Consider the following 13,814-nt stretch of genomic DNA (forward strand, 5'->3'; position numbering starts at 1 on the left):
GAAATGAACTCTTGGCCATGAGAGCTCGACAGACCAGATGTTCTCTCCCCTTTCACAGATCCCCTTTTGTTCTTAAAAGGGGACCCAGTTGCCCAGCTTCGACAGCATCAGACAGGGATGAGCTTGCGCAGGGTGATGCTGGTGAGGCCCGCCTGACACGCAGTGTTCACTGTGGAGGTCTGCGCTCACACTTGTTTGTTGCCAGGCTTCCCGAGGAGGGTGCTTCCTGCACCCGGATCGGATCATTTCCTCAGTCCGTGGTCTTTATCGCAAAGAATTTCTGCTGAACTATTTCCTATGGTGGTAGCGTCTTGTCCAGTTAAGCCCTGAAAGCAGCATGACTCGCTCTGCCCCACTGCTGACTCTGTCCCGATGAGCTGTTTCCCTCTAAGAAGTGTGTAAAGTCCACGCAGTCAGCAATCATGGGCAGCAGCACTGGCCATTTCATCTGTGCGCCCAGAGGGGGTCTGAAGTTTTAAGGAGGCATAATATCTGAATTCCAGACATAGTTTGAAGGCGGGTTCAGGTCCTAATGCACAGCAGCTGTGATTCGTGGCTATACAATGAGGAGACGCCCTCGATGTTCAGGGGGTACCGTCCAGGTCCAGGGCCTTTGGGCCTACGAATGTCTGACACCATCAACGTGGTGATGACGCCAGTTCTCCAGCCCTCTGAGGGCTAGAATATAAATCTTGAACGAATGGACCATCCCGTTCTGTGTTCATGGAAAGTGCTTGTAAGCCTGGGCCTCACTGCGTGGAGTGGGCTTCTGGCCCCCTAAAGATAAAGAGCAGGAGTAAAGCGCGTGCCGCATTGGCTGGCCCGGAGTGATTGTTGAGTTTACTCAGAAAGAAGGTAGGTGGGCCAAGGACACGGCTGGCAGCTTGCAAAAGAGGAAGTGGAAAGGCTGTGGCGACACATGGCGAGCCCTTTCCCACGGTGCCGTCTGCGCTCTTCCAGTGAAAGATGATAAAGTGTACATGTTTTGAGAAAAAATTTACATGTTCACTGGGCCAAAATGGGCACAGAAGGGAAACTGGCAGGAGGAGTGAGCGATCTGGGGGTGCCCTTCAGGCCCTTTGCAGACGGTCTCCATGAGTGGGGCCTCACAGTGGTGAGCGCGTCCTCACCTGAGTGGCCAGGCCTGCCTCACCCCTGCACCTCCCTCCTTCTCTCCAGGTGACATTGCAAAGTCAGGTGCTCAGGGCACCTGGGTTAGGAGGTAGAAGGGGGTGCTCATGGTAATGTGTCCCCTGGGGAAGGGCTTGCTTCTTCTGAGGAGCAGCTCCCCCTGTCAGCCCATTCTCTGGAGTAGCTGTTGTGTAAGTCCTTGCTATTTCTGAAAAGTTGGAAACCATTTTAGCACACCTGTCAAGGAGTGATTCACAAAGACTGTGGGAAATAGCGGGCGCACCAGGCTCCTGTGGCGTCAGAATGTCTCCCAATGCACACGCGAGGGGGTTCCCGCCACTCCTGCCGGGGTGTTCACGCGCGCGCTCTCCTGGACTACCAGGCTCGTGCTGCGGAGGGAATTGAGTGGCAGGTCAGCACTGCTTGTCCTTCCTCGCCTCCACTTCACAGATGCCAGGGTGTGGCTCGTTGTTGAGTGAATGGCTGGGAGACCCCGTTTGGAGAAAACTTACATGTTAAGAAAATGATGTTTTAAAGGAGGGTGTGGCTGTGCACTTAGCCCAGAAATACTTCCCCAAACAATTCACCTGCAGAGCTCCAAGTTCTTCACGTGTGCAGTTACTCCATTTACCTGGAAGTTTCCATAAACACTGTATAAAATGGGGCAGATCTGGGTTGAATTTCCTGGTGCCTTTTATTTGTTGCGGAAAGGCCTCCTCCATTAAAATACCATTTGTCTTTTCTTAGATATTTGGCCACTGACTTTGTGGGAGGGGGTGGGTGTAAGCTTTTTTTTTTTTTTTTTTTTTTTTTTTTTAATTTTTTTTTAATAGAGGCATGTTTTATTTTATTTGTTTGTTTGTTTTGTTTATACATGCACTGGGTACAGTCAGAAGCACGGGAGGGTGAGAGAATTCACCAGAGCCAGAGCGGGGAGCAGAGCAGGCAGAAGGACCGCAGTACACTGCTGAGGGGAGCAGCGGGCGGCAGGAGAGGTCTGCACGCCATGTGGGACCCCCCTCCAGTGGCCGGGGAGCAGCCGGGGATCGAACCGGCGCCGCAGAGGCCGCGGGCAGCTTCGCAACCCAGCGCTCAACCACTGCGCCACCGGGGAGGCCCTGGGTGTAAGCTTTTAATGAACGGTTTCTGGTGGTTGTTTTGTTTTTTTAATTTTTTTTTAAGATTTAGTTATTTATGCATACAAGAACTGGGGTGTAGGCCAGAGATACGGGGGGTGGGAGGATTCACCAGAGACAGAGTGGGGAGCAGAACACTGACATACACTGTTGAGGGGAGCAGCGGGGAGACAGGAGAGGTCTGCTGCGCCGTGTGGGTCAGCTCCCTGGCCGGCTGGGGAGCAAACTTGTGCTGCAGTGGCTGGCAGTAGCTTGACAGTGCTGTGTCTTTAACCCCTGCGCCATCGGGGAGGCCCTGCTGGTTGGTTTTGTGTTTTTTTTTTTTTTTAAGGAACAATGTGAATTTTTTTTTTTTTTAGCAAACACTGAGCGTTCACTTAACCCACATTATCCTTACAACATCCTGTGAGGTAGAGGGGATAGGCTTACCCCCATTTTACAGGTATGGCAGTTCAGGGGCACAATACAGTCACTTGTGCAGGAGCTCATGATGGCGAGCGTAGTCCTGCGTGTCCACTCTGGGCAGGGCCTCTGGGGCCATCTGCGTGCCCATGTCATGCACTGAGCTGGGGTTGTCAGGCACTGCAGCTAGTTGTATGTACACAGGTAAATGCATCTGTGTACACCTTTTGGTCATCGGACAACTAAATGAGAAGTTCTAGAAAGGAACTTTTTACCACAGGACTTGCAACCAAACTTCAGGGGAGATGCCTCCACCAGTGACCTTCTCTCCTTCATCCATGCTCTCAGGGCCGGCCCCTCAGAGTCCCTTGGCTGGTTTGTCAAGGATTGGGGGTCCAGTAACACTTCCCCAGTCGTGACAATAAAAATGTCTTTGGATGTTGCCAATGTCCCCAAGTGAGGGGGTATAGTCACCCCCAGTTACAAACTCCTGCTTTGGATGGTGCATAATAAGCACTTACTGAAGAAACCAGGTGTTTCAGGCGTTTGCCCTTTCACCAAGCACCGAGAAGGCCACAGAGGGACAATGTGGTGGTCCTGCCCCAGGTCGCGCTTCCTGACACGCCATGGCAGTCAGATGCATGAAGGCCCCTCCACCAGCTCTCCCAGCACCCACGTCACTGACTCCATGCTGGGGCCCGGAAGCGCTGGTCTTTTTTGGAAAGTTGTGTATACAAACTGAGTTGTTTGCCCTCAGGAACAAACACGCATTTAACATAAGCCACCTTCCTTACAGAACAAGCATTTGGGCACCTGCAGCCTTGTAGCGATTTTGGGGGCCCAGATAACATTTTCCTCGTGACCTTTCAGTGCATACAGTCCTCGCTGTCTTTGGTCAGGCCTGCACTGACCTCACCAGCATCCTGGGTTTGGCCTTGCAATGTCAGTGACTCTCATCTCTGACTCTTCCCCTTTCCCTCCAGAAAGGACCTCAGTGTGAAATACCCCGAAGACCTCCCCATCACCCTTCCAAACCTGCTGAGGTTCATTTTGCATCACTCAAACCCTGCTTCTGCCCCCCACAACTTGGCTAACCCTGCTACCAAAGAGTGTCTTCAGAGCGAGGCCGTGCTCCAGCAGGGACACATCTCCCACCTGGAGAGAGAGATCCAGAAGCTGAGAGCAGAGATCAGCACCCTGCAGCGGGCGCAGGTACAGGTGGAGGCCCGGCTGTCCAGCGCGCGCAGGGACGAGCACCGGCTGCTGCGGCAGAAGCAGACCCTGGAGAAGCAGCACGGCTTGCTCCAGCTGCACAGCGAGCAGCTACAGGCCCTGTATGAGCAAAAGACCCGCGAGCTGGAGGAGGTGGCCCGCAAGCTCCAGGAGCTGGCCGACGCCTCAGAGAGCCTCCTCACCGAGAACGCCTGGCTCAAGATCCTCGTGGCCACCATGGAGCGGAAACTGGAGGGCCAGGACGGAGCCCAGCACCTGGCCGCCCCAAAAGAGGTGCACTCGGACCGCCCCGAGCCCGCAGGTGCCCCCCGGCTGCCTGGCAGCTCTGCGCCGCCTCCCAACATCAGCACTGCGCTGGCGGCCGAAAGGAGCAACGAGAATAGGACAGATGAACTCTTAAAATGACATGAAGAAATCAGAGATGAACACTGTACATTGGGAATATTTATGCAAATTTTATTGAAATTTATTGTAAATAAAGATTTTCTCAGTGGTCTAGAAAATCAACTTGAATGTCATTCAGCTTTTATTGAACAGGGATGCCATCCCTTCCACTTATTGCACAAACTTGGTAGCTTTGAGACAGAAACAGTAGCACAGTCCATTTGAAGATCTGTTTGGAAAGTTAGTCCGTATCTCGGTGGCTCAGCGTCAGAGTTCCCTCCCTGCCCCTCCTGTTGCTGCTGCGATGACGTGCAGGATGAAAGGTTAGTTTCTTGACAGACTAGTAAGAAGACTTGCACACAACAGTCGGGCTATTCAGAAAGAATTCAATGAGAGGTCATAACTTCCTAAGCCATTGGAGTGTGTGGCTCTGGTGTCTACGCTAAAAAAAAGTAGCTATTGATACATAAGAACAGTGAGAGCTATTATGTGGTTATTCACCAGTTCTACAGGCATTTTTCACTACCTCCCCACCCCCCCACCGGTGCCCCACCATGCCACTCACCCCCACCCGCCGCCCCAGCGTGGCCACTGCACCAATGGGGCAGACAGGCTGCCACCCTCACAAGTGAAAATGAGGCAAAAGTGACACTTCATCTCAACACCTCACTGGCAAGCAAAGAAGCTCAGGGCAGGTCTGGCAGTCACGGTCAGGCCCAGAGACTGCAAGTCCCAGACGTCTGCTCCTGGATGACTCAGGTGGACAGACAGCCCAGGTGTGTGCTGCTGGCTGTGGAAAGTAGAGGTAGAAAGCTGGGAAGTTCTGGAATGAGAGGGGAATTAGAAAGCAGACCTCCCAAATCTTTCACCAGCTCGCTGCCTGCTCTGTATCCTGGTCCCTCCAGACCCATGCCTGGCCACCCCAGTAAGGGACCCAAAGGCATGGCCTCTCTGCTAAGGCCCAGCTGCTTTCTAAGGCTTCCCTGGTCGCCCACCTGGGGTATCTCATTCATGCCTTCAGTTGAAATTGCCTAATTAGCTACTCTCTCCCTTTTCCCCAAGCTCATTTTGATCCCCCGATGTAGGCATGTTTGCTGCTACAATGAGTGTTCCCTAAGCTCCCTGCTTGGGGTTCCAGAAAGTAGTTTAGTTCTCAGTGGGGACTTGATGAGGCCAGAGGGGCGCTTTCAGCCTGCCCAGGAGACCAGAACTTTGGTGGGGGTGGCGGGGAGGCTGTGGTCTGCTGCCACCTGGGAGCCCTCGCCCCGGCTGCTGGCAGGCTGCCCCAGTGCTGAGGCCAGTTTTGGTTCCCAGGATGCCAACTGGTCCTGTTTAATTGCAGCCGTGGAGAATGTGCTTACAGTGGTGGGCTAGAGATCTAAGCGAGCTTAGGCACATGCACACAGGGTCACTTAGGAGAAGAGGCTGCTGGGGTGCTGGCCTCTCCTGCAGCCACCAGCCCCTCATCCTCGTGAGAACCAGGCCCTGAACCTGTCCTTGCCTGCCGCCCCGCTAGGGGCATCTGTGCTTGTGTAAGCAGGAAATGGCCTGGGGCTCTCAGATCAGGGACGGTGGACACAGCACCCAGCAGATGGGTGGTAATCTGAGAGGACGTTATTTAGGAAAAGGGAAGGGGGGGAGACCATTCAACTCTCCTGCCCCCTTCCAGTGCAGAAAATATTAAATACAACAACCCACAGAGACACATTTTTTTCTCTTTCCTGGGCCAACTGGGTCTCAGGTAGAGGCAGCCACATGGGCTCGGGAGTTTCCAGGGGGGTCGGAGCCATGACGGGGAGGGGGGGCTGGGACGGGCATACTGGCATGCGCAAGGCCAGGGGGCAAGACACTGCTCCGCTACGTGGCCACCGGGCAGCCCTCAGGACTGTGGACTCGTCCTTCACTGGCTCCCAAGCAGCTCAAATAGCTTCCTTGCAACTGCTCCACCGACAACAGGAGCAGGCGGCGCACCTCCGGATCTACCTAGAAACGTCGGGGGGCGTGGCTCGGCTCCGCCCACGGCTACCCAAGCAGAGGTCACCGGAGCACCCCCCCTGGCCCACTGCGAGACTTCAAACCAACTGGCCACTTCCTCTGGCCGCGCACACACCCCTACATCAGCGGGCCCCTCCAAGTGCACCTCGGGCCTGACAGGTCTGCGCCCCCCTCCCTAGCCCTGGCTCAGCCCCTCCGCGGCGCGGTCGGTCCCATGTGCTCTATACAATGTTTAAAAAATCAGCAAAAAAAGGTTTAAGCACGTGCTTTGGGGGCCTATTTACAGTTCACAGGTTTGTGAGTTCACGCATTACAGTAGTAGCTCCGTCAAAAACAGGCTCAGCTAAACATTCAAGTAACAAAAGCGCTAGGGGGCCAGGAGCCCCAGCAAGGCCAGGCCTGCCCACTGCCTGCAATGGGTGGCCCGGCCAGGAAGCCAAGGGGATGCCCAGGGCCATGGCGTCCTGCTCGGGACGGCTGGAACCCCGGGAGTCAGTGCATGCGATGGTGAAGCCAGGCGAGGCCATGCCGGCATCAGCCCTCCTCCGGCAGCAGCACGTCTGCATGATTCCGCTCCTCGCACGCCGCTCGGCTGGCTGCAGCCCGGCCCGGGAGCCGCTGCATCCCAGCTCAGCCGTGGACTTCCGGGCCGTTGGGGGTCAGCTTGGCCTTTCTCTCCACGCAGGGTCCCTTGGCCGAATACTGCACCAGCAGGAAGGGCTCCTTGGTCTCGCCATCCCCCACGATGCTCTCCTCGTCCTCCGACTGGCTGATGCGCTGCAGCCGCAGGTAGCACCAGCAGCCCAGGATCAGCGCCCCCAGGGCGGCGATGGCGATGAGGATGACGATGACCGTGACCACGCCAGTGGTGGGGCTGTGGTCCATAATAGACATGGTCGGCGTGTGGGGCGGCTTCTGCGGCAGGAAGCACGTGGGGGCGGCCGCCGCTCAGCGAGGCTGGAAGTCGGGCTGGACACGGAAGTCCTGAGAGACAAGGCAAGATGAGATTACATCGGGGACTCCCCCTTGGCCCAGGCTGCGCGTGGACTCAGCCGGGCTCTCCGTTCTTAAGCCTGATGGGCCTGCCCTCAGCCCAGTGAGAAACGCGCCAGTTGGCTGTTACTGTTTCCCTGTTTGCGACGTGACCAGCGTTCTCTTCGCTCACCCCAGCTGGCTGCCATCACCACCTCCCACCCTGTAGTGCTTCTGCAGCGAGGCAGCCCCGGACCTCAGCCAAGGGCCGAGACGCAGGGTGGGCGGGCGCCAGCAACCCGAGACCCGCTGCAAGGGAGGCTCAGTGAGGGTCAGAGGTCGGGCAGGCTCTTCTGTTTAAGGTGCATGTTCTGGAAGCCTGGCACCACCAGGAGTTCAGACACTGCTGAGGGACCAGAGGAGCCCGAGCTGGGTGGTGATCAAGGGGGGCTCAAAAGCAGGGAAATGACATCCGCCCGCCTGGTGAACGGGAGACAGATAGAGCTGACCACGTCTTCCGGAACGCCTGTGAGCGCTGCAGCTGACAGCAGCCTGTGCCCACAGGGACTGCACCAGCCTGGGGAAGGGATGTGCCCAGGAGCTCCGGGGACAGTGGGACCGAGGGACCCCACCCCAACCCAGCTCAGGCCTGGTACAGGAGCCAGACCGCGAACGGCCAGTCGGTACATCAAAGCACCTGTCACACAGATGCGGGGAGGGCCTGCCAGAAAGCGCCGGTGTCACATGCTAACTAAACGTCGTCGGGGCAGGCAACGGCAGGGAGAGGCTAATGCTGAGACCTGCGGGAAGATGTGGCGGGGGAAGAGCATCTGCTAAGGCTCTGAAGGCAGCACAGGGCCTGCAGCCGAGGCTGGTTGGGGTGGGGGCAGGGACGCCGGCCCACCACTCCCTGGGCTGGGATCCTCAGACCGGCCAGCTGCAGAGCGCTCCTGCTGGTGGGGCTGGTGAGGAGCACAGGCAGGGAGAACATGCAGACGGGGTGACCCAGCGCTGAGCAGGCTCCCCTGCGCCCCAAGACCCTGCACTTGCTTATTGCTCCTACCTCTCCACCAACGGAGCATGTGATGGCACCCAGCACATGACTATGAGGGCCAGGGAGAGCCCTCGACGCCTTCCTACTGCCCGCCGGAGGGCTGTGCTTAGCGAGAGCTTGCGTCTGAACTGCCTTTTTAAAGAGGACTGACATCAACTCAAGTCAGGAGAGAAGCCGTCCCCTCCATACGGGATGGCACCTGCCCTGTCCTGAGCATTCGCCTTAATTGGAAATGGTTCGCATCCAGGAAGTACCCCCCCAGACTCCCAGAGTCTGCCCAAGAACCAGACCCTGGGAAACTCTGCAGACCGCCAAGTACCAACCTGCCACACATGCCCACGTCTGCAGAGGGGCCTGGGCAGCGGGGAGATCCCGGGTTCGGCCTCCTCCTTGCCACCTTCAGGGCATGGGCCTCAGCCTGCAACCCTAGTGTGCAGCCCCATGGCATGGTTGCCACCTGCCTCCCCATCATGCCCCTGCCTGAGTCACCCCGCTGCCCTCTGTGCCCCAGGCAACCCCGGCCTCTCCCCAGCCACCATCAGAGCTGCCCTCAGCTCCCACAACCAGTTCAGCCAGTTCTCTCAGGCATCCAGATGGGCAGGTGACCCCCTGACCCTCCGCACAGCCTGTCTGCGCACAGCCTGTCTGCTGCGGCTGGGGGCTGGGTGAACCTGCCCCCCCTCCATGCCCTCACCCTGCGGGGGGGGGGGGGGGGGGGGGGGGGGCATGTGCTTTCCTTGGCGGTCCCCACCTCCCTCTCTGCTGCCCACTGGAGCCTCCATGGGGCTCCGCACAGGAAGGCAAGTCAGTATCGGTTCGGAAGGGGAAGTGTGTGCGCGTGTGTGTCTGCATGCGTGCGCTTGTGTGTGTGTGCTTGGGGTGGGGGTAGTTCAGTGGCAGGAAGTGGGAATTCAAACAACAGCAACAAGAAGGAGGGACCCCCTGCCCGCCCCCCCCCCCCCCCCGCCAGAGCCAAACCAACTGGGGGGTTCAGGAGGCACCGTCAAGTCCCGGGGGAAACCAGGAGTCCCAAGACTAATGAGGAAACTGAGGCAGAAACAGCCCCAATTGAATGAGTGGTGACCCCCAAACCCTGTCAGCTGCTGCTCCCTACTCTAGGGGCCAGGTGAGCAGGCCATAGCCCACCTGGCCGTGGGCGCTCCTCCTGAGAGCCCTGTTCACTCGGCAAGTATTTCCTGAGAACTGATCTCAAAAGTCTGATCACGTCATCCCCCTCAGCGCCTCCCTGACAGCAGGAGAGAATCCAAATTCCTGCCTCCCGAGCTTCTTCACACCCCCGTCCTCCCACCTCAAGGCTTCTGCATTTTCTGTTCCTTCTACCTGGAAAGTTCTTCCCTGTAAGTCCCGTGACTGGCTCTTTCCTCTTACTCTGGACCTTTTCTGAAGGCGCCTCTTGGCAGGCGCCTTCCCAGACCATCCCTGCTCCCTCGCCCCTTCACCCTGCCCTACTTCAGTTGGCTCTCCTCGCTCCCTGAAATTCTGGGAACCAGTTCCAGGGCTGCCGACTCCCTCCTGCAGTGGATCTCAGCCCGTCAGAGGAGCACACCGTGTCCATCTTGCCCACCGCCCAGGGCCTGGGCTCTACTGTCAGTACACAGCCAGTGCTCAATAAAGGCTGCATTTCCCCAGTCCTGGGACTTAATGAGTGAGAGACCCTCCTCTCACGGGGCTCCCAGTGGCGCCTGTACCCCCAAACCTGCTCCCTAAGCTGAAGCCACTCGCAGCCCCTGAGCACCAGCCTGCCCCAACAGCCTCGGTCTGCACGGAGGGCGGGAGGACAGGCTGCGGCCTGCATGCGGGGGCAGAAGGGGCGTGTGCAAGTGGATTTCAGGCAGGCCTGTGCGCGTGAAGGGGCAGCTGTCTCCACGAGTGCAGGGGAACGGATGGGAGAGTATGAGGACAGCTGCAAGCATCCCCTAAACCCTCCTGGTATGGGCCGCCTGGTTGCTCGGCCTCTCTGGGCCTCCCTCAGACCCCTGTGAGCCAAGGTATCCCCTACAAGTTGGCTGATCCCCCCACCGTGATCCAGCACAGCTCATAGCTCCAGACCCTGTGTGGGACCAGCGGGCTAGAGCTTGGGCTGGGGAGACACCCAAGATGGCACGAAGGAAACCTGGACCCTCAGGCCAGCCCCTAAGGAGTGACTGCCCACTGCCTGCTCGCCGTCTCCATCCCCGCTTTACACACGTGGAAACTGACACAGGAGTTGTGGTCTCTGGCACTCGGGACTGGGGAACAGCCCATACCCACCACCTCTGCTCGCCAGCTCCCTCAGTCAGAGCCAGACCTGGAAGCCCAAGGCTACTGGGATACCTCCCAACATAGGGGCCAGTCCCCCACTACGCCCCACCCTCCGGCTCCTTCAGCCCTCAGTCCCCTCCCTCGGCTGGGCCAGTGCTGCTGGAAAACAAGCCCAAACGCCAGCCTCACCCACCTGCGTAGGCCCCCCTCAGAGCCTCGCAGGCTCCCCTCCATCCACCAGTGGGCTCAAAAGGACGGGGTCCCTGCCTTGGCCACTGGCAAACCGAGGGCGGTGTCTCCCGATGCCAACTCTCCCGAGGCCACAGTTCACACCCTAGGTCCAGGGGCGGCAGCCAGCAGCACAGAACCCGAATCCCCTCTACACCCCACCCTATCCCACCACTCTCTGGCGCTGTCTTGACCAGCCAAGCAAGCTGCAGCGAGTGGCCTCAGTTGCTCATTGTGGAAATGGAAATGAAGCCCGACCCCAACAGCAGACTGTGGGGCGGATGAGAAGTGACAAGTGTGAAAAGGACCACGGGGCCACCAGTTTGCATGTCACGGGGCATGTCTTCCTGGGTGCCACAGGGAGGATGTACCCCTCAGACCTTACTTCCCCCACACTGAGCCCTGCCTCCCAGGAGGGCCAGAGCCCGTCCCCGCCAAAGGCACAAACAGGATGCTGCATCACGAGTGTCCCCGAGTCTACCTTGTCACCCTACCCGCAGCCTCCACCTTCTGGGGCACCCTGCCATAGGGGGCCAGACACCCCCTCCATAGCTTCCAGCACTAGCTCCAGGGGTTGAGCCAAGCCCCCTGAACCCATCAAAGGCCTCTGCCAGGTGTACCAGGCCCTGCCTTTTTAGGGAACCTCAGTTCACAATCCAAAAACATTGTCTGCCTGTAGGGAGGGCACAGATGGGACGTCTGCTCCGTGCCAGGCCCGAGCAGTCATGGATACACGGCACAACATCGTGTCACACAAGCCCCTGCCCTCCAAAAAGCCAGAACCCAGCCAGCCAGGATGGGGAGGGACACTAACAACGATGGGCTGTGCCCAGCGCTGCATCTCACCCTCCACGGCCAACCACCGCACCCCCCTCCTCCTGAAGAGGAAACTCGCAGCAGTACCCCCAGGTTCCCTGTGCAGAAGAGGAAGCTGGGGCACGCAGGGCTGGGGGACTGCCCCAAGGTCAGTCCTGGTCCCCTGGGGCTCAGGCCAGAGACTCAAACCCCCACCCTGTGAATCAGTCACTGGTCATTCTCCCAGGCTGCCCCGGGGGGGGGGGGGGGGCGCGCACTTGGCCAAACAACTTTGGCAATAACAGTAGCTGCTCGACAAAAGTTGGCTATGACGACTCCGAGCCAGACTGAGCTAAATGCTTCTTACAGATGCCTCTGTGGCCTCAAAACAAGCCCAGCACTGAGTTTACTACCTTACACACTTTGCAGATAAAGAATCTGTGGCTCAGAGAAGTCACGCCAGTGGCCCAAGGTCACACAGCTCCAGAGTGGCTGCGCAGGGATTCCAGTCCCGGCGGCCTGGATCCAGAACCCCGGATTTCGGATTTCAACCCAGACACTCTAATGTCCTATCTCTGACCCTCCCCTCGCCACGCCCTCGCCTTCCCGGAGCGCTGGGGGCCAGGAGACCCCGCCGGGCGCCGCTGGGCAGGTGGGCGACCTGCGTTCCGTGCCCGAGACCCGGAGACGGGACGCGCCGGGCGGCGCCGCGTGCCAGGCGCGGGCGGGGTGGGGCGCGGTGCCAGCGCGCTGGGCGCACCCTCTCAGCCGACCCTGCGCGCAGGGGGTCGTCGCCCCACCTCGGCCCCGCGCGGCTGGGGGAGGCAGGGGCCCCGCCCGGGGGCGACAGCCGGAGGGGAGCGGCGGCGGGAGAGGCCGTTCAAGCCAGCCTGGGGGCGGCGCGGGGGGAAGTGGGGGGCCACGAGAGTCAGCCCTGCCCGCGCCGCGCACCACTGCCAGCGGCACCCGGCGCCGAGCGCGGCGGCCGGGCCTCAGTTTCCCCACCCGCGAGAGGGGCGCTGGGGCGCCGGACCCGCCACCCCCCCGGGAGCCTCCGGGGAGGCTCCGTCCAGGCGCCGCGGGGACCCCGCCTTCTGCATCGCCCGGCGGCCGGCCCGGGGGGGCTGCGGGCCGCGGCGGGGTGCGCGCGCCGGGCTCGGGGACACCCGCTCCCCGCAAAGCGGCCGCCGACTCCTTTGTCCCGATTTCGCCGCAGCGCCGCGGACAAAGAGCCCCCGCCCGCGGGCGCGGCCCCCCGAACAGACCCTCCCCCGAAGCCGCGCCCCCGCCCGCGGCCCCTCCCCCGCAGCGGGGACCCCGGCCCGCGGGGGGCCCCGCGCGCCCCACCCCGTCCGCGGCCGCCCTGCTCCTCCTTCAGGCTCGCGCCCGGCCCGCTCACCATGGCGCCCCCGCCGCTCGGCCCGATCGCCCCGAGAAGCCCCGCGGGCCCGGCTCCGCCCGCCCGCCCGGTCCGGCCGCCGCGCACCGCGGGGACGCAGCAGCCTCGCGCTGCGGCGGGCGGGGCCGCTCCGGCTCCGCTCCGCCCCCGCCGGGGCGGGGCCTCCGGGCGGCCAATCGCGGCTCGCGCCGGGGCGGGGGCGGGCCTGCCGCGGGATCACGTGCGCCGGGCGCGGGGTGGCCCCGGCGGGGCGTGGGCTGCGCGCAGCTGGCGGCCCGGGGGCGGGTGGGCTCGGCCGGCGGCGCGCTGGGAGCCGGCGGGGGCGGGGCGGGGCCGGGGGCCTTCGCTCCAGCCCGCTCCCTGGGGTAAACTGAGGCACAAAGCCGGTAAGAGTAGGGCAAGGAGGCGGGGACTGGCGGAGTCCCCTGCAGGACTGGGGCGAGGCCGAACCCCGAGTGAATGTTCTTGTTCGGAGAGGACAGAGCAGGACCCCGTGTCCCAGGCGAGGCGGCCGAGGCCCCAGGAAGTCCCACAGCAGGTTCATGAGGAAGCGGGATTTGCGGCCAGGCCTGGACCGCCGAGGCTCAGCGGTGCAGTGACCCCCACTTGTCCACCCGAGGAGGCAGCCCAGCCAGGGACGCCCCCCTTTCGGCAGTGGGAGCCCGCAAGAGCGGGAAGGATGAGTCCTTCAAGGCCTGTGTCACCCGACTTTCCTGGGCCACTGTCTTTGGCTTGGAAGGCAGGAGGGGTGCAGGTGGAGCCCCACATCCTGGGAGGTCTTTCCCAGCTTTCAGGAGAACCCTCTGGGAGAAGATGGAGGTCC

The 13,814-nt window shown here is 60.6% G+C and overlaps 2 protein-coding genes across 2 annotated transcripts in view; one reads left to right on the forward strand and one right to left on the reverse strand.

Annotated features, from left to right (window-relative positions):
- TXNDC11 (thioredoxin domain containing 11) overlaps positions 1–4,409 on the forward strand; it is a 55,925-nt gene extending 51,516 nt beyond the window's left edge. The window contains exon 12 of the mRNA XM_037507592.1: positions 3,653–4,409. Within this exon, the coding sequence (XP_037363489.1) occupies positions 3,653–4,307 (655 nt within the window). The 3' untranslated portion in view covers positions 4,308–4,409. The remainder of the gene's footprint in view (positions 1–3,652) is intronic.
- Positions 4,317–13,039, reverse strand: SNN (stannin). The gene is made up of 2 exons (XM_037507594.2): positions 12,992–13,039; positions 4,317–7,265 (listed from the first exon to the last, which is right to left on the reverse strand). Exon 2 carries the CDS (start codon positions 7,173–7,175, stop codon positions 6,912–6,914), a length of 264 nt encoding a protein of 87 aa, XP_037363491.1. The 5' UTR covers positions 7,176–7,265; positions 12,992–13,039; the 3' UTR covers positions 4,317–6,911.
- Positions 13,040–13,814: the final 775 nt, after the last annotated feature.

The sequence above is a fragment of the Talpa occidentalis genome, unplaced genomic scaffold, assembly GCF_014898055.3.
Source record: "Talpa occidentalis isolate TD23 unplaced genomic scaffold, MPIMG_talOcc4v2.1 talOcc4.12, whole genome shotgun sequence".
NCBI lineage: Eukaryota > Metazoa > Chordata > Mammalia > Eulipotyphla > Talpidae > Talpa > Talpa occidentalis.

Excerpts from the sequence above, each read along its gene's own strand:
- SNN (XM_037507594.2), bottom strand. The coding sequence starts at position 7,175 with ATGTCTATTATGGACCACAGCCCCACCACTGGCGTGGTCACGGTCATC.